The following is a 27,239-nucleotide window of genomic DNA, read 5'->3' as shown; positions in this document are numbered from 1 at the left end:
GGGCCCCGGGGTCTCGGCCCGGCCCGCTCCCTGCCGCGCCCCCCGGGACGGGAGCTGCGCTTGGGCGGAGTTCCGAGACCTCGGGGCGCCGGGGGTCGGGGCCCCGCGCGGGCCCGGGGCCGTCTTCCTGCGGCCGGCCGGCGGGGACGGCGCGGGCGGCCGCGCGTGTGCCGGGCCCGGAGGGCGGCGCGCGCGGGGGGCCGGGGAGCGGGCGGCGCCGGGCCAGGGGGCGCGCAGGGGCCGGGCGCGCGCCGCAGCGCCCCCGCCCCCGCCCCCGCGCGCGCGCGGCTCGGCTGTCGCGCGCGGGCGGCTCGTGGCGCGGAGCGGGCCGGGGGGGGGGGGGGTGTCAGGCCGCGCGAGCCCGGGAAGGAGGCGCTCTGGAGCCGGGCAGAGCGCTGGCGCGGCTCCAGGCCGGGGGGCGGGGGCGGCGGCTTGGCGGCTGCAGATTTGAAGCAAAGTATCAGTTGGTATTCGCTCAGTGTGTCGGCTCCGGCGGACGCGGCGGAAGCCCGAGCCCGGCCCCGCCGCCCTCCCGCCGCCCCGCCGAGCCTCGCCTTCCTGGGGCAGGCGGCCAGGCCCGAGCGGGCGGCCCGGCCCCCGGCCCCGCGGTGCCCCCGCTCCGCTCCGCTGCGCCGGGCGCGGGGCCCTTCATGGAAACATGGCGGTGCGGGCTCCGACCTGCGGCGGCGGCCGCCTCCAGCCCCGGCTCCGGCTCCGGCTCCCGCCGCGGCTGCTGCTGCTGCTGCTCGTCCTCCCGGCGCCCGGCGCCCGCGGCTACAGCTTCCCGCAGCAGCACACGTAAGTGGCGGCGGCGCGGCCGGGGCGGCCGGGCGGAGCGGGCCGGGGCGGCCGGGCGGAGCGGGCCGGGGCGGCCGGGCGGAGCGGGCCGGGCCGGGCCGGCCGGCGGGGAGGGGGTGGGCGCAGACAGGTTGCGCGACTTTCCCGAGTCGGAGGAGGGGCTGCGGGCTGCGCCGCGGGGACGGAGCGGAGCGGACGGAGGGGAAGGGGCCCCGGGGCGGCGGGCGGCGGGCGGCGGGCGGCGGGGCCGGGCTTCCGAGCCCCGGCGGAGCCGCCTCCTCGGCCGCCCGGAGGGGCGGCAAAGTTGACGGAGGTGCCGAGCCCCGGCGGCTCTATTTCCCCCTGCGCAGCGCACCCCTCTATCTGGCCGGGGGGAGCCCAGCCCCGAGCTGACGCGGCCCCCCACGCCCCCCGATACGCAGCCACCCACCGCTGCTCGGCCCGAGTGACCGAGACCCTCCGTCCAGGGGCAGCGCCGGGGAGAAGGGGGAGCGGGGGTGCGGAGCCTCGGCCCGGCTCCAGCCCTCCGGCGCCTGCCCGGCGGAGTTGGAGCAGCGGCCACAGCCTGCCCGTGCCATTCCAGTCCCCTCTCCCCAGAGACAGTCTCTGTCGGTCCTCATCTCTGCCCCCCATCCCTGGTCACACCTTGCCGCTTATCTGCAGGTTCATCAAGCCCCCCTCCCCTCCCCTCCCCTCCCGATTTCTGCTCTTCATTCTCTTTTTGAGAAAAGGATGCTGAATGAGTTGGGGAGCTGGTGGGGAGAAAAAACATTTTGGCTGGAGCTTTCTCCCTTTGCACGGCCACCTCCTTCTCTGTCAAGTGTCTGAGGCCTTATTCGCAGCTTCCAATAATTTTTTCTTTCTTTCATGCCTTCTGTGGGAGCCAGAGGTTCTTAGTTATAAAAGGTGGGCGCTAGTTAGCCTGACCCTTTAGCCCTCACGAAGGGCGATGTCGGCCAAAGGGCTCCCCATCCTTGGGAGCCCAGCTCCAACTTTAACTTCTGTCTGGTTCCCCAGATTGAGGCTAAAGCCAGGCGGTTTTGAAGCAGACTAACAAATGAGTATCGTCTGGGGAGCAAGGTATTAGTTTAAAATGGCCATTAGGCTTAATGTGGATAATTTATCTGGTGGTCAGGTATGGGACATGAATGTTTAAAGTCATATACCCCCCCTTCCCCCCACCCCCGTGGCTAACAGACTACAAACCCCAGTGGGTGAGACAGTCCCTGTCTGTCGGAAGGACTCTTGAAAGGTACAGGAATACTGGAGCCCTCACATAATCATTTAACCTAACCAGGAGCTCGGCAAAGGATCTTTTAAGCACGGACCATGAGTAAAGCATCTGCCCTTTCAAATCTGCCCCTTGTTTGTCCCTAGGAGGATAGATTGCTGGTAGGGGCAACCAGAGAAGAGAAAGCGTAGATTCCAAGGGAGGAGAGAAATGTGAGAATTATATTGGTTCTTTCTGCCGAGATAGGGGCACATTAACATCCTTCTGGAAAAAACCTCCAGACAGTTACAGGTCCTTAAAATCATACTCAGAATAACGTACTTCATCTCATCGCTAGCAGGCTTACAAATTCCAGTGTATTTGTTCAAGTACCTTTATTGCTACTTTTTTTTAATTGGAAAAGATAAAGTTCCAGCGGTATAGATTTTTTTTTTTGCCTTCTAATTTAAAATGATTAGAACTGATTGAAACTAAAAATTGAAATAGGCAGGAGGCAGGGAATTGTTGAAGTAATTTTTCTCTCTCTCTCTTTCACAAAGCTGAGCTAAGGCCAAAGCACAATTATTATTTTTTTTTCCAGCCAGGTTCTTAGCTTTTCTAGTCAAGGTTTAAAATAGATGTCTCTCGCTTGCTCGATTTCTCCCTGCAACCTGCAGTGGTGCCCAGACGACGGTTGTGCATACATAAGTTTTCATAAAATGGTTGGTGTTAGACCCTGAGACAGTACAGATGGACCAGCGTTTCACCGGTGCTGGGGATGGGGAAGCAGGCAGGCATGCAGATGAGTCTTCAGAGAAATCTCAAAGCTATTCACTTGCCCAGTGCAGTTTAGGTTCATGGAGTGGGGTAAGGAGGAGGTTGAATGAATGTATCTTTCGAATCATAGTTGGAGGGCCACTGAGAATCAAGGTAAGGGGGTGGGGGGAGCAGAGATAAGGTTGGTGTCACAAAGGTCCTAGAATGCAGAATGAGACTCAATAGATTAAGACACTCAGTATGTCTTGTATTCTGTGCTTCCTCCAGCACCCCTCGATAAACAGGTGTCAATTTGATCTTTGGTCCTCACCAAGAAGAAAAGGAAAGAGAATTCCCCACTGCTCGCGGCCTCCTTGAACCCTGCCAGTCTTGATTTGAGAACAGAACGGCTTTTGCTGAAGGGTGGAAAACTCAGAGTTGGAAGACAGGGCTTTCCAGTTTGATGGGGCCATGGTGTCGGCAGTGTTAGACTGGAGGGTCACCCTGCAGGGGGTTGGGGGTGGGTGTCAGAGGCCTTAACATAATGACACCATCTCCCCATGAGAATTTGGGCCAGGCTGTAAGCAAAGCAGGAAGTCCTTCCTCCAGAAAACTACAAAAGAAGCTATGCTCACATCTGTTAGTGTTTGGCTCTTGGGTTCATAATGACACAGTCTCCGATAGAGGCATTATTTCCTAGGAGAGGAACAGACAGGCTGGAGGAGGTAAACTTCCCAGTCAATTTCCTTGGCCATAAATCACCAGAATTAGATGGTTCGGTGGAATGAACCTTGATAGAGACGGTGCATCTTTCAGGTAGAGAGGGCTGTTCTCTTTAGTCTTGCCTCGATAACAACATCAGTGCCAAATTGCTTTGAGCTTTCCCCCATTATGTCAGTCAGGGCTGTGGTTTGGGATCTAGGACACTTTGTTTATTTATTTTTAATTTCTTGAAATCTCCAGACACCTTGATTTCCTATACTTACCCTAATGGAGGAGAAGAGATTTGGATGTAGACCTTTGTTGCTTTTTTCTGGGCTGTCCTTTGATATATGTTCCTTGCCCCATAATAAAGCATTCTCTCTAGACCAGATGTATTTAAACTGGGGTCCATGAATGGATGCTTTAAAAATATTTTTATAATTTTATTTTAATGTAATTGATTTTTTCTGTAATCACATATGTCTTATTTCATCCATTTAAAAACTTTTTGAGAAGGGGGTCCACAGAAGGAGTCACCAGACTGTTTAGTGGATACTTGACACAACTCTTTCATTAGACCGTGGACTGTTTAAGGTCTTTTTTTTTTTTAATTTAGAGTTTCCTTGACCCCCTTGAAAGAATAGGGGAGTTGGAAGAACATACTTTGACTTTCCTCCTCCCATTTTCAATCATTCTAATTTTGTATATGAGTCCTGCTGTGATACCTGTAGATTCTGAAATCTTGTTTCCTTCTCTCTTTTCCCTCACCTTCTCAATTTTCCTCTCTTCGTTCTGTTTCTCTTTTCCTTCCTTTTTCTCTCCCTGTCTTTGGTCTCCTCCCTTTTCTGTCTCTTTTCTTCCTTCTCATCCTTTGCTTATCTGGCTCCCACAGCTTCTATACAATGCAGAATCAGGTAGGGCTTGGCTCGGGCAAAGTTGCTTGTTTCCATTTGAGATTTGAAGGCTGTTTAGGTGGTATTCCCTGCACAGGAAGGGGTAGACAGGGTGAATCTAGTCGTTGATTTGGGGGATAGTGGGTAGAGATGGCCGATCATCTTCCCTTGTGGGAGCTTTCTACAGCTGGCTGATCCATCACATAGTCCCTTTAATGAGCAGCTACTTGGGGGGAGAGGAGGGATGTTTCCTCCATAGGACCTTGTTTCCTTCTGGTTAGGGTTAATTGGAGGACATCTGTTGGGGCAAGGGAGACCTTTATCAGACAATACAGCTTCCTCCTTCACCTGGGAGAAGGGACAAGAAAGAACAAAATGGCCTCACCCCAGGACCACCACATGTTGGTAGCAGGATGCCAGCTACTTTGGCCAGTCCCTATGCCATGCCCAAAATATAATCCTCAATTCTTCTTCCTATTTCTTTTTTCTTTCTTTCTTTCTTACCAGTTTTTTTTTTTTTTTTGCCTGCATGGCTCGTCTCGGCCGTTGCCTGGATGCAAAATTGCCAGGTGCTTAATGCTACTGGTAAATCTGGGAGCATTCGGTGGTGAGCCACTGCCACAGAGACTGTTTCTATTCCCCCCACTTTCTACATCTTGTTTGGGGGGGGGGAAGTGGCTGCCTGCATTTATAGAATATTTGGTGTTACTAAAATGAATAAGAATTTGTATCTAGAAAAAGCCCCATCAGATACCATGGACTCCAGAATAATTTTTGGCTTGTGCCTAGCTGATGTGTCCATTTCTTATAAGCATGCTAGGCTCCCCAGAGGCAGGGAATCTTGTAGGAATATTGAATGGGCTCATAGGATGTGAAACCTTTTGTGAAAAGATATTATGGATTTTTTAGTTCAATCTTCTTATTTAATAGAGGAGGAGGCTGCATTGCAGAGAGAGCAAAAGTGACTTATCCAAGGTCATACAGGTAAAAAGCAACAGAGTCTGGATTCATACTCTGATTTCAGTATTCTTTTACTACCCATGATGATCTTTTCCCTTACCTCCTTTTTTCTTTTCCTGGCCCACCCCTCCCCCATATTACTCATTCTTGTGCTTTCACTCATACTACTTTCTCTCCCCACCAGAATGTTCTCCTAGTCTTCTATTTACAACAACCTCTCCCCTTCAAGATTTACCTTAAGCTCATCTCTGTCATGGAATGCTTATACTAAACTCCTGTTCCAAACTATTTAGCACTTGATTCTATTTTTTCCTGTGTTTCTGTTCTTGTTTTTTAGAATTTTAGCTCCACTAGAAGATTGTAAGCTCCCTGAGGGCCAGCATAGAGCTTAGTAAATGTTCCTTAACTCAGGCAGTGATATCCTCTGTCAAAGATGGGGACTGAACAATGAGGTACCTTTAGATATTTCCCCTAAATATTTCATGTCTCAATGTTCTCTTTATATTCCTAATTCCTCACCTTCTCCTCTTCCCCAAATCCTAACTATAAGACCTCTTTTGCAGAAGATTGAAGTCCTGCTCCTATCACTTCACCTCCCCTCACCATCCACATTTGTGGGCAAATGGGACATTCCACAGGTATTCAGTGACCTCTTTTTTAGATTATCACTCAAACATCTAAATTGTTTTACCTTAAAATCCAATTCATAGAATCTTTGAATGGGATTCCAGCTATCTACCATCTTCCTTTCAGTCATTCTTGGAGGACTGTGCCAAGAAGGCTTATAAATTTATGCTAACTAATTTCAACTAGGGCTTCACTGGTGCTTGTTTTTATTCTTTCCTGATTGACTTTTTAATCAATCACACTATCTACAGTGGCTATTCCAAACCTTCTCCCTCCTTCTCAAACCTCCTGTATCATCTTGTCTTCCTCTTGCTCTTAGCAGAGAACTTTACATCTCAACCCTCTGAGGTATGTTCTTTTCTTCTCCCAGCAGCACACCCTACCCCCACTGACAGCCATCACTAACAACATACCCTTTCACATTGCCTACTCTTCCTTCTTTGCATTGTTCTCTGATGAAGAAGCAAGACTTCTTGCTAAAGCTAACTTTGTACTCTTTCTCCCACCTCTTCCATCTTTTCCAGGGATTTGCCACCTTCATCATTCCTTTTCTTTCTACTTCAGCCTCTCTTTATCCATTAACTCCTTCCTCATTGTAAAATTCCTCAAGCCTTCTCCATGTATTAAAAAAAAAATTCTCCACCTGATCGTACCATTCTTTTTCCTCTCATAGCCAAAGGTTTAGAAATGGTTGTCTGTATTCTTGCCTCCATCTTCTTACCTCCGATTCATTTCTCAGTCTCTTAGCCAAAATCAGACCAACCCCTGTTCCAGCCTTACCATTGAACTCCTAACTGCTATACCCAATGGCATTTTCTCAGTCCTCATACTTCTTGACTTCTCTAGGAGTTTTATTGTTGTTGTCTTTCAATCATTTTTGCTGTGTCTGACTCTTTATAACCCCTTTCTTGGCAAAGATACTGCAGTGGTTTGCCATTTCCTTCTCCAGTTCATTTTACAGATGAGGAAATGGAGGCAGCCAATGTTAATTGATTTGGCCAGGGTCACAATGTTAATAAGTGCCTGAGGCCAGAATTGAACTGAGGCCAAGTGCTCTATCCACTGCACCATCCTAACACTCCTTCCTTCTAGAGGGGTCCATGTCTGGAATGCCTGTCATCTTCATTGCTACTTCATTTCTTAGCTTCTTTGAAAACATAGCTTAGTTGTCACCTCTTCTATGAATCCTCTGCTTATTTATTCTTCCCAATAATTAGTATTTCTCTATCTTGAAATTATTTTGTATTTTTTGTATAATGTACTTTTTTATTTTCTAAGTGGTTATATGTTGAATGCCCCCAGATAGTCCTTAAAGACAAAATTATTTCTTTTTTTCTTTGCCTTTATATTCCCAAGGCTAGCATAATGTTTTGTACATAGTAGGCATTTAATAAATGTTTGTCAAATTGAATTGACTTCAGTTGATCTTAGAATACAGACTATAAGAGCTGGGAGATACCTCTAGAGACTATCAAGCTCTGTTTGAGAAGAAATTGTGCAGTGAAAAGAGTACTGAATTTTGGAGTAAGAATCCTCCTATAACCTTGAGAAAACTCTTTAACCTCCTCTCATTTTCCTTCATTATAAAATCAGGGAATTGGATTAGGTGACCTTGAAAGTGCCTTGTACTTCTAAATCTGTAATCCTCTCATTTTTTTTTTTTTATTTCACAGAGAAGGAAACTAAGACCTAGGTTTAGTGGTGATAATAAAACTGACCCAACTCCCTGATTCCTAGCCCAGTTTTCTTTCCACTATATGTTGAGAAAACATGAAATGCTAATTTCCCCCCAAGTCACCACTTCCTTCCCCCAATAATACCTGCTGAGGAGATTATTTGTGTATCAATGAAAACTTGAGGACAGATCCTTCAGTCCTTGTCCCAGGAATGGAGCTTTGGAAAGCCAAAAGTGGCTTCAATCAGATGGAAAGGGCCCAATGTGATAAGGTAGAAATTAACACACAGCCCTAATTGAGGCATAACTTAGGGGGTTGTGATTTTTGTTTCCTAGATAAAGAAATTTTTGAAGATAAATTTCACAGTCATTTTAATCTGGTATCTTTTAGAAGGAGAGAGTTTACATCTAATTTTCGCTCTTGGATGTGGTCTGTGCATTTCTCTTTGGATTCCAAATCATAGTATAGTATACCTGACTATGTCTGTCAGATATCTTCAAGATGCATGCGTTCATTGAGTAATTACTATAGTAGTGCCCCACACTCAAAGAGATGTAGAGCTAAGACATCATCTCTGTCCTAATATTTAAGAATTTGGAACCAGAAGACAAAGATTATCTAGTGCAGCATTCTCATTGTTACAGATGACAAAACTGAGGTGGGGGGAAGTATGGTAGTTTGCCAAGGTTGCATGGGTACTATGTGGCATAGTTGGGATTGGAACCCATGCTTTGATTCTAGATTCAGTTCATTATTCTAAATGGCTTGTTTTCTTCTGGTTGGATGAGGGTTGAGAAATTAAGAGGATCATAGAATTTAAAGAGTAGAAAGGAATTTAGTGAACAAGTTCTAATCTCATTTTATAGAAGATGTGAAGGTGACTTGTCCAAGGTGATCCATTTATTCTCAATGCAAAGCTAAAACTCTTTGTTCTGTACCATAGTACCCAAAAAGGAGCTTATAATTTAGTAAAGGATGAGAAATTGGCCATCAATGAATATAATTTGTAAACCAGACTATGATATGTGATTAAGAAAACTATAAAATTCTGTGAGATACAAAGGGGAAATGGAAATTGGAGAAAGTTTCGTGGAGGAATTGGCATTGAAGTGGGTCTTAAAAGGGTAAGTCAAATTCTACCAGGCAGAAGATGGTTGGATAAACGGGACCAGATGGATGGATCACTTCAAATCATTCTCTTTGGCTGCAGTGTGGTGGTCAACAGTGGGAGATGTGCAAGGGTATGCTGGAATCCACTTGTACCAGCTTGAGATGATTAAATTTTCAGTGTGAACATTTACACCTTGGAAACTGGCAAATGCTACAGATCAGAAACTGATTTATTGATGATCCAAGAAAGTGATGTTGAAAAATGTTAATAATGCACATTAAGCTTAGAAGTATGTCCTGTATTTTTGTGGGTTTTTTTTCCTGGAAAGCTGGTTGTTAAAAATTAACTTGCACATACCTGGAGAGGAGCCAATGAGATAGCAAATGTGGGTTGCAGCCATATGTGGGTTGCAGCCATATTGTGATGCCTTTTAATGCTGACATCTTATCCAAGCCCCTCATTCCTGGTGTTTTTGTTTCATTTTGTTTCATCTCATTGATTCCTTATTATTAAATCCCAAGGGACATTGTGGAGTACTGGAAAGATTATTAGACTTGGGAGTTTGAGGATCTCCATTAGAATCCTGATCCTGTTACTTACTAGATGTATCACCCTAGATAGATCATTCCCCTTCACCTCCATTTTCTTCATGGTGGAATCTAATTTGTCCATTTTGGACCTGCATCAGTCACCTCCTTCATGAAACTTTCCCTGATTCCTTCTAGCTAGAGGTCACCATTGCCTCTTAGGATCTCACAGAATTTTATACTTTTCTTAAGTATATCATAGCCTAGCTAACATATATTTATCTATGACTAGATCTTATTTCCTTCTACTAAACTGTAAATTTATACATCTGTATGGACTAAGCTGACCTATGAGCTCCCTTTTGAGGATTAGATTTCCTGCATTAAGCAGGAATTAATTCTTGGTTCCTTAATTCTTTTTGTTGTTGCAAGGCAATGGGGTTTGCCCAAGGTCACACAGCTAGATAATTATTAAGTGTCTGAGGTCAGATTTGAACTCCGGTCCTCCTGACTCCAACGTTGGTGCTCTATCCACTGGACCACCTAGCTGCCCCATTTCCTTAATTCTTAATTCTTGATTCCCTGAACCTGCCTAAAATCAGGAATCTTAGTTTTGTGTGACCTTGGGCAAGTCACTTAACCTTTGTGTTCCAAAGTTTCTCATCTGAAGTCATCTCATTAGTTCTGAGGACAGCAATTATCATCTCTCTGCAGATTATTCCCAGGTCTATATACTATGCTCTAAATCATTATCTGAGTTCCCTACTTAAGCATCTCAAACTGACTGTGGCCAAAATTGAAATCATCTTTTTTCCCAAAACCCATACTTCTTTCTAATATTCCAACTTCCGTTGAGAGTGACAGAATCCTTCCTGTCACCCCCCAGGTTTGTAATGCTTAATTCTCACTCTTCCTCACACCTCACATCCAATCAGTGGCAGTCTTGTAAATTCTCTTTACAGTATCTCTTGCAACTGCCCCATCTTCTCCCTTGAAAGAATCAACATCGTTTTTCAGTTCTTATTATCTCTCACTTGGACTGTTGCAGTGGAATTCTAATTACTCTCCTAGTTTCAAGTTTTTCTCTTATAATCCATTCTACACACAGATGCCAAGCTGATGTTTCTAAAAGCGCAAGTCTGACCCCTTCTCAAAAAGTGTCAGTGGTTCCCTATTGCCTCAGGAATAAAAAAACAAACTTCTGTATAGTATTTTAAGCCTTCACTTCATCCCTTTTCCATGCTTGTCACTCATTACTCCCCCTGACAGACTCTTTGGTCTAGTCACATCATTCCATCTCCCATCTCCTTGTTTTTGAACACACTATCCTGTACTCTCTTTCCTCATAGCTAGAATTCCTAGTTTCTTTCAACCTTAGTTCAAGCAACACCTCTGAATTGATACCTTTTTTTACTGCTCACCAGCTGGTAGTACTTCCCTCCAAGATTATCTGATGTTTGCTTTTTTTTATTATAGTTTATATTTATCTGTGTTTGTGCAAGCTCTTTTCTCCAGTGGATGATAAGCTCCTGGAGGGCAGGATTACATTATGGGTGGTCTTTGTGTCCTCACTGGCATATAGTAGACCTGTTGATTATTTGATGGGATGAGATGATTTCTAAGATGATTAATATGATTTCTTCTGTTTTCTAAGAGTCTGGGCAAGTGCCTTGCCCAAGGTCACACAGTGTATTAGTGATGGAGATTTGACTCCTAATCCATATGCTGTTACCCCATCTCTATTCTCATCCCCATTGCACACACACACACACACACACATTATGTGTATGTACATATACATTTAAAAAATGTTTCCTCAGGTTGGATAAAGCCAGCTCCTAGATTTGGGCAAGCATATCTGACCCAGAGGGTTCCCTGCACCATCCATAGAGCTATTTCAGAAATGAGCTGCTTGGGGATTCCTGCCTCATTGTCCCCAACTTGAAAGAACTAGAAGGAAGCCTATGACTATGACCCACCTTATAGTGATGATCTGTTAATTATTTAACTATGAAGAAGTGGAAACTAAAGTGTTTCCTACTGATCATCAAAATTCTCCCTTGGGAAATAATTTCTTATTTTTTGAAAAAAACAAGGAAATTTCAGCTCTTTATCAAGAAAAAATAGTAAATGAGTGAGAGAAGAAAATAGCTTCCTTTCCAGGTCTATCAAGTCATTTCTCTCAGTACTTCCTCAGTAAGAGTTCTTCATCTCCCAGCTAGTCTTTCCGTCACTCAACTGTTCTCCAAGCTGGAATATCCTTTCTCCTCATTTCTGCCTCTTCAGTTCCCCCTTGTCTTTCTGAGTTAGCTTAATGATCCTACTCTTCCAGGAAGTTTTCCCTGACATCACAGGCCTGCACTGATCTTCTTTTCTTCCAGTTCCTTTTGTATTTGCATTTATTTTGAAGCCATCAAATGATCTTATTTAACCCATGTCTTGAATAAGCCCAGAAAAGGGATGGAACTGCTCAAGGTCACATAGATAAGGGGCAGATCTGGGACAAGCCCATGTCCCCAGACCATCCCACCTTTATTGACTCCTCAGGGGTTATAGATAAGTTATTGTGTGAGAGACTGGAATACCCAGAGACAGAATCTGGATTTATTTCTCCTCTTTTTCTCCTCATACAACCCTCAAACTCAGATTTTGAAGGTAAGGTGAAGACTTGTTCCTCTTTTGTCTTTCTTCCTCCAGTCACTCCAGTCCTTTCTTTACAGAGCTGCCAATATAATCTTCCAACTGTGTAGCTGACCATGTCACTACTCAATAACAACCTTTATTGGTTCCCCACTGCCTTGAAAATAAAATTAGAATTTCTCTGTCTAAGATTTGAGTCCCTCTGCAATCTAGCTCCAACTCATTCTTGGAGTCTGGTTTCATTACATTTTTTTAAAAAAAGAAACTTAGCTTTTAAAGACCTATACAATGTGATTCCCACTTAATCTTTCCATTCTACTATATGACCCAGCCATGCCTCACATGTTCACATATTTAGACCCAAGAGGGACCTCAGAGGAGATGTTGTTCAAACCTCTCATTTTGCACATGAAGAAACAAAGGTCCAGGGAGGTTCAGTAGCTTGCCTGAGGTTTTACACAGTAATTGCCAGAGGTAAGATCTGAATCTAGGCCCTATGATTTCAAAGTCAGTGCTCAATCTGCATGGCTTGCTGTCATGCATATCATTCTAATTCTCCTGTCTACCTTGTACTGACCTTTGTTATGCCTCCCACTTAATTTCTGTTTCTGTATCTTAGAATCTTTGAGTCCTTCAAAACACCATCCAATCAAAACTTTCCGAAAAAGCCTTTCCTGATTCCCTTATTTTGTCCATCTTGTCTCCCCCAATAGAATATAAACTCCTTGAGGGCAGGACTATTTCATTTTTAGTTTTGTACACCTTGCACAAAGCAAAATGTCTAAAACATAATAGACTTTTAGTAAATGTTTCTTGATTGACTAATCAATTGACTTGGATTGTTTAGTTTATTGATTTACTTGAACTTCAATCAAGCTATTTGTATTTAATATCTGTGTGCTCTGGGGCAAGTTATTGAACCTCTATGGGTCTCAGTTTCGTAATCTATAAAATGAGAGGGTTGAATGAAATGACCTCTAAGGTCTCTTCTAGCAGTAGGCAGATGATTCTTCTCTAGTACCTACTACTGAAGCATGAAGTGCCATCTCCCACCTCCTTTCATTTGCATATAGCATTCCTCTGCAGTCCCTTCCCTTTCAAAATCCTTGTCTTCCCCCAAGCCTCATCTCAGTTGCTAGTAATCGCTTTCTCACCTAAAATGACATTTTATCATACATTTTGTCTCCTTCCAATAAAATATCAACTTCTTGAAAGCAGGTATTATTTCCTTTTCCTATCTCTAGCACCCAATAAAGATCCTTCTTGCACAAAATAGACTTTTAATACATATTTATTGAATTTAATTACTCTTCTCTGTTCCTAAGACTTGGAACTCCCTGAGGAAAGGGTCTAGGTTTGATTCCTTTTTTCTCTTTCTCACGATCTGGTCAAACACAAAGCTGGATATACAGGGTTACCCAGGAAAATCTTAGAGGTAGATTGATATTTTGGTTTTCCAGTTTCTCTTTCTGCCTCAGACAAGCCTACTCATCTCTGTCATTTTTCTTCCCAGCTGCCTTGGAGGTTAATGCCAGTTCTCAGCTTGGGAAACAGACTTGTTTCATACACTGAAAAATAAAACCATCATGATGTGTATACTCACATTTGCAAGCCTTTATGTCAAGAAATACAAAACTTCAGACTTAGATGGAAAGTTATAACTGTCTACACTTCAAGTATGATGGCAGCATATGAGGGCCCTTCTTCATGCAACATATTCCTTCCTGGAAATACATTTTTTTTTTTTTTTGCAAATTGATTCTTGTTTTAAATGTATCAAGAGAGGAGTTCACTACTCTTTTTTGTTTGTTTGGGGTTTTTTGGTGGGGCATTGCTCAAGGTCACACAGCTAGTAAGTATCAAGTGTCTGAGAATGGATTTGAATTCAGTTCCTCCTGACTCCAGGGCTGGTGCTCTATCCACTGTACCATTTACCTCCCCTGAGTCCTTTACTTTTAAAGGAACTCTGATGAATTATTTTTCAAGGTAAAACAATCCTTTGACAATGCAAATAATCCCTCCTCCCTCTAATTTTATAGTAACCTTATCCTAATTTCAATTTTTGAAAGTGGAAACTGAGCCCCACAGAGGACGAGGGACATATCCAAGGTCATATAAAATTCAAGACAGGATTAGGACTTGAAATGAGTTTCCTCACTCTCAATCAAAGTTCTGTAATTTAAATCATATTTTAAATGTTCTTAATGAGCTGCGTATTTATTGTGAATCATGGAAGCTAACAATGCAGAATCTCCAAGCTAGAAGGGAGCTTAGAGGACCAGTAACACTTTCACTAAATGAACAGTCCTTTTGCATAAATATTGTGTAAATGTTGTGTGTGTGTGTGTGTGTGTGTGTGTGTGTGTGTGTGTGTGTATCTGGGTGTGTATACAAGTGTATGTAAATTGGGAATTTCCATATATCGTTTGATATTTAGTTAAAGCTACCTACTTGTGTTAGTCCAAAGCCAGAATGGGAAGGAGCTTGTGAGTAGGTTGAAAGAAGAGATTCTCTCTGTAAATATGTGTGAATACATATGTTTATGTTTCTAGGGCCCTTGATTTCATCATTTGGGTGCAACACCCTGTCAAGGTAGCAGTTTCCTGTGCCCAATTGTGGCATTTGGGAGTTGTAGTAACTGGGTTTTGTAGCCTCTGTTCCCTTCCCCAATTTCATGATTTCACAAGATGCCTGTTCCTTCTAAAATGCTAGCTTTGAAGTCTTAAAGGTCATTCATTTTAGAGGTTGACAAGTGTTCAAAAAATAAATAAAAATGACAAATATTTTTCTTTGGAAAAGGGAATAGCTAAAACTTATGTGATAGTTTTTAAATGTTTCTTTTCCTATTCAGTCTTTGTACTAAGCACAGATATGATTAAAGTCAAGCTTAATCTTTGTGTATATATTCACATGTAACTGTAAATTTGTGTACATATATGTGTGTGTGTGTATGTGTGTGTGGTGTGTGTCTACACAAATGTGGAAAGACTATTAGACTTGGAATCAGAAATCCTAAGTTCAAACCCAACTCTCACATAACATACATGACCACCATATACATTTGCACTGTTTTCTACATGATAACCATTTTCAATTCTTGGAGACCGCTATAATTCCTGCATTGTGACTATACAACAACACTGGCAGACTATTAGTATTAAAAGGATGGGACTTTGTTCCCAAGAGAAGCTAGGAGTCATTAAAAGAGTTTTACAATTTCATGAAAGCAATTCAGCCTGCTCTACTCTCTCTTTTTTAATTCTGGGTCCAATTTATCCAGTTGTATTGTCTCTCCAATATATACATATATATGTATCTATGCATATAAGCATACACATATATGTATACAAGCATATGTACATATATGTGTGTGAATAAAGTATATCTAGATATATTCACACACACATGACTAGAGTCATAATTTAACAGCTTTTGGAGTTTTGGAAGGAAATGAGTTTCCAGGAATTCCTGCCTTCCTACTGCCATCTTGGCTCCACCCCACTTATAGATCTTTTTAAGGGCACTTTGCAATGTGTTGTTGGCAATCAGAATGATATCATCTTCAAACAAAGGCATATAGAAGACCTTACCATCTGCATCTACAGGAAATCCTCTCCAAGTTGGGTTCCTACCCTGATCTCCTCCATCACTATGTCAAAATGCCTTGGTCAAGAATACTTCTCCCTGTTTTAGACCTCACCTATTGTTAGTGATTCATTTATTGTTGAGCAAGGATGCTTTCATTGTTAGCTCACTTGAGGAATTTTGAATGACTTTGATAAATGAATCAGAGACCTTGTTTGAAAAGAGCCTTTAGGGGGCGGCTAGGTGCTGCAGTGAATAGAGCACTGGCCTTGGAGTCAGGAGTACCTGGGTTCAAATCTGACTTCAGACACTTAATAATTACCTAGCCGTGTGGCCTTGGGCAAGCCACTTAACCCCATTGCCTTGAAAAATCTTTAAAAAAAAAGAGCCTTTAAATTGGCATTTTTGTTTTAATGAATTGAAAGTTTCTTCAAGCACAAGGGGATTTGTTGCTCTGTTCAACTGATTACAGTATGGGAAAGAATAGCTTACCTGTTCCTGACTAATACCCAGATTGGAAATGCCCTTGATGCTTGTATAGATGCATTTCATAAAGAGTTTCATAAAGATTTTGTGAATATATATGGAAAAGTAGACATATAGAACTATGGTTGTTTATGTTCCCTTGATTAATTTTTTTGGTATTAATAAAGTCTGACAAAGAAAATTAAGGATTAAATTGTTCCAAATTCACATGATATAATAATTTCCTCTTAGTTATTTTTCTTTAGCTTTGAAACTAATACTGACCCTTGCTTTAACAAGTAAGGGGGTCTGAATCTATATAGACAACTGATTTAGGATCAACTCCTATATCAATAATGAATCTTCTCCTGTCTGTTAAAATATAATCTATTTCATTTTTAAAAGTATTATTTAATACTTACTACTTCCAGTTTTCTTCCAAGTCTTTTCTCAAAGAAAGGATTAATTATGCAAAGGTGCTAGTCTTCTATATGATTAACAAATGTCCCAGCCTCCCTCAGGTATCAAAGAATATGTTGATTGGATATGAAGGCTCTTAGTATGTTCTTTACAGAATTTCTCTACATCCTGAGCAACCAATTCTTGTGCATTATTTTCACAGCAGTTTTTGTGCAGATATTGATCATGAACACTGCAATACAAGATGGCCAAATGCCCCATGAAATCATGTTTCTTGTTGCCTTTGGGCATAAGATAAGACAAACTAGGCCACTTCTTCTCTTTGCCTCCTTATGCATTGAGTACCTGTGAGTCATCTTCCATTTAGCATCCACTTTCTTTTTTCTTTTGGTTTGCAGCCAAAATGTCAAGATTGATAGGATTGAACTCCTCCAGAAGTGTGTCCTCTTTTTGGTCTTTGGACAAGGATCTCACATTTTAGAGTGCCAACAGTCAAGTTAAAGTTTGTAGATGATGCTCTAAACACTGTGTGATTCATAGCATCTCTTGTCTCCTTTTCTGTCACTGCTATGATCATTGCAAAAAATTTGATATGGAGATGACTCTAGGCTCTAGAAAACCATGCTAGCAGAGTGAAGCTCTGGCAGGTTCTGCCAGGATGGAAAGGCTTCATTTATGGCCTTGGCAATAGATTGAGTCTTCTGAGGACCAGACTAGCAAAGCAAAGAAAGGCTCATCACCAGAAGACCCGATGGATTCTTTGGCAACAGCAACCCATGGCAATAAAGATTGTAAATGGTCATTGGTCCTGTGCAGTCCCCTTCTGTTCTACAATAATATTATTACGGCTGATGCTGTTATTGTTATTGTTGTTAAGACAAATAGTTGAGAAAGCTCTATCACTTGACCTTTTTAGTGTATTGGCCCACATGGTGCTGGTGCAGATTCACCAGCTGAAAAGAGGTACCTGGAATGTCAGGGGGCTATTCCAATGACGGTTGAACAGGTTAGCAGGGGAAATTGCCCCTTCTATCTGTCCCCAAGACATGATGGATGCTTCAGCTTCTGGTTTCCAGGGAGAGTTCCCTTGGACTGGGGGAGTCTTTATTCATACCTTTCAAGTGTATAGTATTAATAGCTCTAGTTCCCATGATGCTTAAATATTTACAAAGTATTTTGGTTATGCCAGCAACCTGATGACCATTTCTCAAGAGGTGGAATGATTTGGCCAAGGTCACACAATGTAAGCAGTGAAAGTAAGTATTACTAATTACTCATTTATAGTCTGTACTGCTTTAAAAGAAGTTTCAAAGTGCTTTCCCCCAACAACTTTGGGAAGCAGGGAATAGGATAAGTATTACACTCATTTCACAGAAGCAAAAAAGTAAGACTCAGAATCCAACAATGAACAGGCATTTATTCAGTCCTACTATATGCCAAATACTGTGCCATATGCTAGAGACAAACACAAAATGAAACAATCCCTGTCCTCAAGGAGCTTACTGGAGGAAAACAAACACACACACACACACACACACACACATAATTAAATACAAAATATAGATAAAATAAAGTGATTTCTAGAATATACATATGAAGGTGAGGGACTAACAAGTGGAGCAAACAGGAAAGGTCTTTGGAAGGACATGGCACAGAGCCTTGAAGGATTCCGGGAGGCAGAGGGGAGGAGGGAGTTACTTACGACTCTTGAGGAGGGGAGTGACTGAGTCATCCCTGTGTTTTAGTAATATCAGTTTGTCACCATATGGAGGATGGAGTAGATTAGGGAAAGACTAGGTGCTGGGAGACTAATTAGGAAGCTACTACAACACTCCAACTGAGAGGTGATGAGGACTTGAATTAAACTGGAAGTGGTAGAACTAGAAAGCAGATGGATACAAGAAATAATAATGAGATCAGAGCAATGAGACGTGGTAGCTGTTTGGTTATGGGGGTGAGTAGAGTGAAAAGTGGAAGATGATGCCAAGGTTTTGGATGTTGTTGGAGGGCTGATGGTACTTTTAATAAAAATAGGAAAGATCCATGTCTGGGGCTGGATTTGAACTCAGGAAGATGGATCTTTGAACTCCATCCCTAGCACTCTATCCATCTAGATAGTAGAAAGTGTAAGGTTCAGATCTTGAATTTAGAGGATCAGAAGACCTTAGTTTAACTCCCTACATTGCCTTGGACAAGTCACGTTCTTGGAAAATGTAGGGATTGGGAATGAGAAAGAAATAATGAATCCATTTTGGGACATATTGAATTTTAGATGTCTACAGGAGATCCTAGGGGAGATACCTAGCAGATTTGGGATTCATGCACAAAGACAATAGTTACATCTCTGGGAATTTAAGAGCTGCCTCAAAGTGCCCTCAAGCTTCTGAAGATATTAAGGACAGGTCTGAGAGCTTGAATCTCTGCTGGGCTTACCTCTTCACTTTGTGATGGAAAAGTAACTTGCACAAAGTCACCCAGCAATGGCCAAATGATGCATGTAGAAAAATGTCTAGGCATTTTGGGTGATTCAATATTATTTGTAGCATCCAACAATCACTGATAAGATTTTATTCAACCTCATTCAGATGGAGGTGACAGTCCTACTATTTTAAACTGGTGTGACCAGACTGGGGTACTGGGGTATTCAGATCTGGGATCCACATTGCAGGAACAAGTTAGAGCAATTCAGAGTGGTAAGTACTTAAGTACTTAAGTATACAGAGTTCAATCAAAAGCCATTTGACCAATCAAAGAGACGATTTTAAGGACACATGTGTTAGCTGCCCTAAAGGATCTGAAGAACTGTTGAAGGAGAGAGACTATTTCTACTTAATTTTAGAAGGCAGAAAGTTGTTTTTTTTTATCATTGACATTCCAGTGTACAGTACATAGTATAAACTTAAATATATGTTGAACATGACAAATATGGAAATACATTGTACATGTACAACCTATATCAGAATATTCCCTGTCATGGGAGGGAAGAAAGGAAAGTAGAAAAATGTAGAACTCAAAAGCTTACCAAAAGATGAATGTTGGAAACTATCTTTGTATGTAATTGAAAAAAATAAAACATTCAAAAAATATTTGTTAAATTGAACCAGGAGTGGTAGTGCTTGGGGTGGGAGGAGAGATACTGGAAAGCAGATTTTTGGTTCAAGGAATTTTTGAAATAAAGCTGTCTGTCATGGAATAGATGGGAACCTTTTGAGGGTTCCCTATGACTGAATGCAAGATTATAGGATTGAGAGCTAAAAGTGGCCTTAGAAACTCTAACCTCAACCTTCTATTTATAGATGAGCAAAATGAGGACTAAGAAGGTAAATAAATTTCAATTACTGGGTGTTATCCCTTTATAAATATGGGCATGCATGTTCTTAAAGTCTTCTCTTTTGATAGATTAAATGACTTTTGACTTAAACACTTGAGCAAGTCACTTTTATGAACCTCTTGTTTCCCCATCTGGAAAATAAGAAGGAAAAACAGGGATGATTTCTAAGATCCCTTTGCGATCTAGAATTTCTTATTTCCCTCACTGAGCAAACATATCTTAAGCATCCCATGTGTAAGATATTGTCCTAGGCACTGGAACTTGTCTCTGGAGGACCATCCATTTTAAGGGCACAAATAATTATACCATCTGGGAGAATAAGAGAATTGCCAAGGACAGCTCCTGGCAAAGTACTGGGCAATATTGGGATTCCTATAGCAGAAGTGAGGTTAGATCAGATGATCCTGAGTTTTGTCCCAATGCAAAGAAAGTTGTGATCTCTTCAGTCAACAATCATTTATTAATGGTGCACTCCCTACTAGGTATACTGTTAATTGCTAGGAATGGAAAGATAAGCATTGCCGTGTTCTCTGCTTTTAAGAGGTTCATATTTTATTGCAAGGGCCATGGCATGTCTACTGATCTGTACGATAATAAGGTAGGTGATAAGGCAGCAAAGGAGGCATCTGGCCAAGGAAAATTGGAGGAGAGAGAATTCAGCAAAAATCCAGCAAAAAATCCTGCATAGAAATATAAGCAAATAGAAGTATATTTGCAAGGCACTTCTATTCTAATGGGAAGAGCACTTTTACTTAGAGGGATCAGGAAAGGCTTTGTGATAGATCTGAGGCTTTGAGGAAGAGAACTTCTGAAAGGTGAAGGTGAGTAAGGATCCATTCCAACCAAGCATAGGGCACAATACACACACACACACACACACACACACACACACACACACACAGAGTCTACAGTCATTGTGCTCTGGAAAGTGCACTAACAGAGCAGAGTAGCATAGATCCATGAGTGGCAAGATGATATTGTCCTAATGTCAAAGCTGTTGCCAATCATATCATTCTCTGTTGAATAACTTAAAGGAGAAAGGTCTGAGAGGAAAGGAATCACATGATGTTGCTTGCTCAGCCTGGTTGATGTGCCAGGTTGCCTCATTGAAAGGGGAGGAAGAAAAATCTAATTCATAGGCCAAGAAACTCCTAAAGCATCAGTAGGATCAATAGTCCCGTATCCTAAAGTCAGGTCATGGGTTGGAATGGTTTTGCAAAAGTGAAAAGGATATTTTTGCATAACCCTTTCCTCACTATAATAAACATAATTGTGCAAATCATATCATCATGTATATGACACAGTCCTCTTTGATTATGAAGGATGAACATCATCAACAGTCATCTCTTTGTCATAAGATGATTTGTGAAGTGGAGCAGAGTTAAATAAGACTGGGAAAGTAGATTGGAGGCAAATTGTGAAAGGGCTTGAATAACAGACTGAGGAGTTTTTATTTAGTATTAGCAGCAATAAGGAGCCACTGAAGATTTTTGAGTGGGAGAGTGACATGATTGGCTCTATAAATTAAGAAGATCATTTTGACATCTGTGAAGATGCATTAAAGAGGAGGCTATATAGGCAGGGAGTCAAATTAGGAGGATATTACATTAGCCAGGCAAAAGATAATGAGGGATTTTTGAACCAGAGTGCTAAGGAGAAAGGGACTGATTTGAAAGGTATTAGTGAAGATAGAATTGGCCATACTTGGCAGTTGATTGAAATTGGAGGTGGGATTAAGGATAGGGAAAAAAATAGAGTCAAAGATGTCTCTCAGGTTTCAAGTCAAAATGGGTGGCTTTTTGGAGGGAGGGGTATAACAAGACAGAATCTCCACTGGAGTTCAACCCCCTCATTCTAAAGAGGAGATGACATGAATGACAGAGTTTGAGTCTGAGGCCATGTCCTTAGACTTCCAATTTGGTACTTGTCACACTCTATCATCACAGTAAATCCAAGTTTGTACCTAAGAGGTTAGGATCATAGACTTCCAGTTGGAAGAGACATTGGAGGTCATCTAGTGTAACCCTTTCATTTTCATAGGTGAGAAACCTGCAGGCCAGAAGTACTAACTGACCTCTACCAGGTTTTCTTTGCCAAGAAAATTCCAAGAAAACCTGAGATCCTACAGCATTGCTGATAGACCAAGAAATGGAGTTTGAAGTACTGGCAGGGATCCAGGAAGATGGGGGCTCAGGACTAAGGAAACAGATTAAGTCTAGAGATGTAGAATTTGAGAGGGATCATTGTGTACATGATAAAAAAAAAAAAAGAAACAAAACTCCAAACCCAAAACAATGAATCTAGAGTCAGGGATGACCTGATCCTGAATCTTGTCTCTCATACTTAACTTTAAACTATAATCACAGTCAAATCATAGCTAGGTGGCTCATTCAGTCTGGAATCAGGAAGATTTGAGTTCAGACCAAGCCTCAGGTGTGCCATGGGGGGGGGCAAGTTTAACCCTGTTTGCCTCAGCTTCCTTATCTGTCAAATGAGTTGGAGAAGAAAATGACAAACCACTACAGTATGTTTGCCAAGAAAACCCCAAATAGGTTCATGAAGAGTTGGACACAATTAAACAATAAGCAAGCCTCAGTTTTTTCATCTGTAAATGGAGATAAATATATATATATATACATATATATATGTGTATATATATATATATATATATATATATATATATATATATATATATATATATATATAAAACTTACCAACTTACCAATAGGGTCATTATGGGAATGAAATGAGATGAGATTTGAATTCTTGCAGTGAGAGGGAAATTTCACTAGATTATTATCATTGTAGAGTAATAATCTTAATTCTGAAGAAAGAAGACAAGAAAATATATGGCATAAGATGTATTTTTGGTCAAGGAATGTGGAAGTTAGATTCTAGGAAGCACTGGGATCAGAGTTTCTAGGCAGGTACTAAGGTATGTGCCTGTGGGCATATGTATATATGTGAAGATTGGCTTAAAGTACAAATTTTGTTTGCATATGGTCCCATGTGATGGAGTTTTTCTAGATAGATGTCCTGCTGAAGGGACTAAACTGCTGATCAGCCCACCTCATGAGAGATGTGCTAGAAGTCAGAAAGACCTTGAGCAATTTATATGACCTCTTTGGGTCTCAGTCCTACTGACTGCCTCTGAAGTCCTTTCCGTTCCTAAATAAATGATCCTATAACCTCAGGGAATGAAATACAAAGTACAGAGGGTCAGATCTTGACTTCCCCTTATGTACCTTCCTTTCTCTTTCAGGTTGGATTTGATTGTGAAGAGAAGAGCTGGGGGTGGATCCAGAGCAAACATTGGGCCAAAAGAGAGGGTTAATCAGGGCAGTTAGGTGGTGCAGTGGATAGAGCCACCAGTCCTGGAGTCAGGAGGACCTGATTCAAATCCAACCTCAAACATTTAATAATTAACCTAACTGTGTGACCTTGGGCAAGTCACTTAACCCCATTGCCCTGCAAAAACCCAAACCCAAAAATAACAGAGAGAGTGAGTTAGCCAAACTGCCAGAGACAGGAGACATCAGTAGTCCCAGCGACCCCCTGTTGCCAAAGAAAGGCCTTGTTCTAGAGTAGAATGAAACAGCTGCTGAGTTGCTTTAGTCCATGAGATTGCAACCCAGAGGGAGTTGGGCATGGATAAAGACACAAATCGGATTTCACTAGGGGACTTGGTATCTGTTCCCGGACACTGTTGAGTTGTTGTCTGTCCAGATAATGGAATATTTACTTGCTCTATGTGTTTATGCATGCGTGTACATGTGTGCTGCCTGTGGCAATGCGGACAAGAGCAGCTAGTAGGGAGGGCTTGAGAGGTACAAAGGGGACTCATTTCTGCTCTTAGCCTTTGTTCACATCTTTCCTCCCCTTAGTGCCTCCTGACTTTCTCCTCATCTCACCAGATACTGCCCAGCACAATTTCTATTTCCCATAGAAAACCTTGGTTACACCTTTTCCTTAGTCTGCCAAACTTACCTCACACTGATCCTCTGATCTCTCATCCCTCAGATCCCCCATGGTTCTTGCTTGATCCAAACCATAAAGACTTAGATGGGATAAAATGCAGTTGTTTCTTGTTTGAATTTTCTTTCTTCTAAATGCCTGCTCCCTAACCCCATTCCCAAGACTGTACTACCTAAAGGCAGCTCCTGAGTCTGCTTCTCTTTGGTCGCTTCCAGACTGAACTACCTCAAGACAGATTCGGGTTTGTTCCTTCTCTGTCTCCCATAGACTAGAGGTCCGCTTTTCTATCTCTCACAGACTATAGGTCCCCTGAAGATGCAGCCTGGGAGTTCCTACCTTCTCTGTCTCCCCCAGATTAAAAGTTCCTTAAACTTAAGGTCTGGGTGTGCTGCAGCTGCTGTTCCTTTGTTCAATTCTGACTGGGAGTTCCCTGAAGACAGAACTTGATTCTGTTACTTTTATCTCCCTCCCCATGCAGTTGATTGTTGAGAGAGGAAAGGGGTTAATAAAGACCTAGGGAGAGGTGGCATTTCAGGAGCCAGTGATGGTTTTATGACAAACCTAGGCAACATCAATGAAAGTTGTAGAAGAGAGATCAGGGAAATTAATGAAGGAAGCAGGCAGCCCTGGAATAACCAGCTGTTGTACAAGCTAAATATGTCAATCAGAGATTAGAAAGGACTTGGAGAGTTCATTAAGTCCAGCCCCGATTTCATTCCAAAAATATTGACTAAGTATCTGGACCTCTCTGGACCTCAGTTTCCTCATTTGTAAAGTGAAGGGGTTGGATTAGAAGACTTCGAAGGTCTCATCTAGCTCTAAATCTATAGTCCTATGTGAAAGTCACTGTTCCAGGGACTAGGGAAGCAAAGATAAAAAATAAAAAATAACCTTACACCCTGCCTTAGAATCAGAGCCTCAGAGCTGACAATGAATCACAAAGGTTAGCTAGTCCAAGATCTGACTTAAAGAGTGGCCACTCCAAATGGCCAGTAAACCTTTGTCTGAAGATAAGTGACAGAAAATTCACTATCCCCTTAAGAAGCAAATTCTACCCTTGGACAACTGTAACTGCAAAGTAATGTGAAAGTTGAATTAGACAGAGACTCTTTAAAGTCCTTCCCGATCTATAATCTAAGATCCTTTGACTTCATTGAATTCACCAATTGTGAGGGACACAAGAATGCAAATAATTGTGATTCCAGAGAGAGGATGACAAGGCAAAGAACCATTAGAAATGTGAAGAGGGAGAAGTCATTTTCATTTGGGGAGTGACCAGTGTAGGGTGGAATATGTTCAGGAAAAGCTTTATGGAGGTGATATTAGATATGAGCCTTGAAGGAAGGGTTTTTTCCACCAGAACTATTTACAGATTGTTTTCAAAGGCTAAGATTGTCTGGAAAGGCTGGAAATTTGTTTGCCTAAGACAGGCTATTGAAATCCCACCCTGTCTCAAGGATTCTATAATCAGAATATTTCCATAGTAGATAAGACAGATGGAATTAACCTACCCTAGAGTAGTAGCGAGAATGTGGAGACATTTAGGGCATCAGGTCTCTCAAGATGGCTTCTTGATGACTCAGAAAAGTCTTGGTAGATTGCTGGAATCTAAAAAAGAGCAGAGGGGCTCTGTTTGTGACCTCATCTTAATAGACACCGACCTGAGAACTGCCCCTGTATAGCTCTGGGGCCAGGCACTGACCTCAACTGAAAGTTAAGCAGCATGCCTTTAATTCTTGTTGGTTGCTCATGTTCCCTTGGCACCCCAGATGTGGAATCTTGTTTCATGATCTGAGTGAGAAGCAGAGGGTGGGGGTGGGGGTGGAGAGTGGGTGGAGTGAATGTGCTACTATACATTAATATGTTCCCTTGCATGAACTTGATGTGTGTTTAAGAAATAAATGATTGAGTATTGATTTTGCTTCAGTTGATTTATTGAGTCCTTTGTCTCTTTTACACCTTGCACCCTCTAGTGATGGAACACTTCAGGCCAAGTTTCCCGAATTGCTTAACTTTAGTCAAATTAATGGGGTTGTTGCTTCAGCTGCCTTGTCTTATTTGGTCAGACCTCATTGATCTCTCATAGCTCATGAATTTATGATTGGGAAGGACCCTAGGGATCCCCAAGGCTATTCCCTATCCACCCCCCCCCCCCGACCGTTTTACAGATGGGGAAACTTGAGACTGTTCCAGCAGTATTTTTTGGTGCAAGACACTCTGGAGATACAGACAGGATTTTGAGAAGAATCAACAGGATTTGCCCTCAGCAAACTTACATTATACTCCAGAAATGGAAAGGGTATTGTCCAGGGTCATACAGGCTGTTAAGTAGCAGACTTCTGCTTCAAACTTACATCCCTGTTGCCTCCCTAGATATTCAGGCTAATTCCATGAAGGCTCAGTATGAATTAACTGAAAGTTCAAATTATATAGTTCACATAAAAATGAATAATCGCTTGTCTGGACCACTCTAGATAGGATTCCTTTCCAGGTATGAGTGAAACTGGATGAGCTCTGAAGTCCCCACCTTCACCCTATCTCCCATCCTGCTGTCAGTTCCAAAATATGCCTTAAACAAAGATCTTGCCCCATAGAGAAATATTTAGGTTACCAAGTTTAATAATAGATAAGAATGATTTATAATCAGCATATTATCTGTTTTATGTAAAGGGACTTTCCAAGTCCTTGAACGAGATAAATTCCAACAGTTATGGTTAGATTATAAGGTACTTTGAAATTTTTCCATTCTGATTCTGAATCAAGAGGGACCAAGTTATCTACTATATTTATCTGTAGTTTAACCTTAGAATGAATTGGGGAAATGAGATCTAAGAGATGCCGTAAAAATAATAATAGTAATTACAAGTCATATATCTAGGACACCTTACATTTGCAAAGACCTTTCTTCATAATGATTTTGTGAGATTGCAAATATTATTTTTCTTGTTTTACATATTAGGAAACAGGCTTGAAAAAATGAAGTAGCTTCTTGCTTGAACTTGCAACTGAGATTTGAACTTGGGATTCTTTGAGAGAGAATGTGAAGTTACAGACATTCTCAGGAACCAACTCCAAAGTGGGAAAGAAAGACTTCAGCATGCCCTTAATTTCAAAACTGCCCCCCTTAGAAACTTTATCCGTTTGGGGGAAGAACTCTTTAAGCTGAGATATTTCACTCCCAACTAGAAAACAAATTCATTTATATATTTTGGAGTGTATTCTAGTCTCTAGAACTTGTTCAGTTTTTATTTACTTGAGTGAATGAGGTCACTCTTATTTAGCATGCTTTCTTATGTAAGAATTTGGTGGGACTGGGATTGGATCAAGCTGGTGTGTGTGTATGTGTGCATATGAGCTTGGCATGCCCACCCTCTTCCCCTAATCCTAAAGCTAATGGCTATTGCCCAGAGAAGGGGCTTTTGTTTTGAACCCTTAAATCATAGAAATATGACTGCAATATGGCAGGGAGTTGTATAGTCATAGATATATAAGTATTAATAATTACACATATATAATCATGTAAGTCTAATCCATTTTTTGTTCAGTCATATCCAACTCTTCAT

At 41.9% G+C, this 27,239-nt stretch overlaps 1 protein-coding gene across 3 annotated transcripts in view; it reads left to right on the top strand.

Moving 5' to 3' along the window:
- The first annotated feature begins 391 nt into the window (after positions 1-391).
- Positions 392-27,239, top strand: part of CACNA2D2 (calcium voltage-gated channel auxiliary subunit alpha2delta 2) — a 417,883-nt gene continuing 391,035 nt past the window's right edge. For all 3 annotated transcript variants that reach the window (XM_074198039.1, XM_074198038.1, XM_074198037.1), the window contains exon 1: positions 392-798. In XM_074198039.1, coding sequence (XP_074054140.1) covers positions 659-798 — 140 coding nt within the window. In that variant the 5' untranslated portion in view covers positions 392-658. The remainder of the gene's footprint in view (positions 799-27,239) is intronic.

This window comes from Macrotis lagotis, chromosome 8 (genome assembly GCF_037893015.1).
Source record: "Macrotis lagotis isolate mMagLag1 chromosome 8, bilby.v1.9.chrom.fasta, whole genome shotgun sequence".
Lineage (NCBI taxonomy): Eukaryota > Metazoa > Chordata > Mammalia > Peramelemorphia > Peramelidae > Macrotis > Macrotis lagotis.
This window is presented reverse-complemented; position numbering and strand designations above follow the sequence as displayed.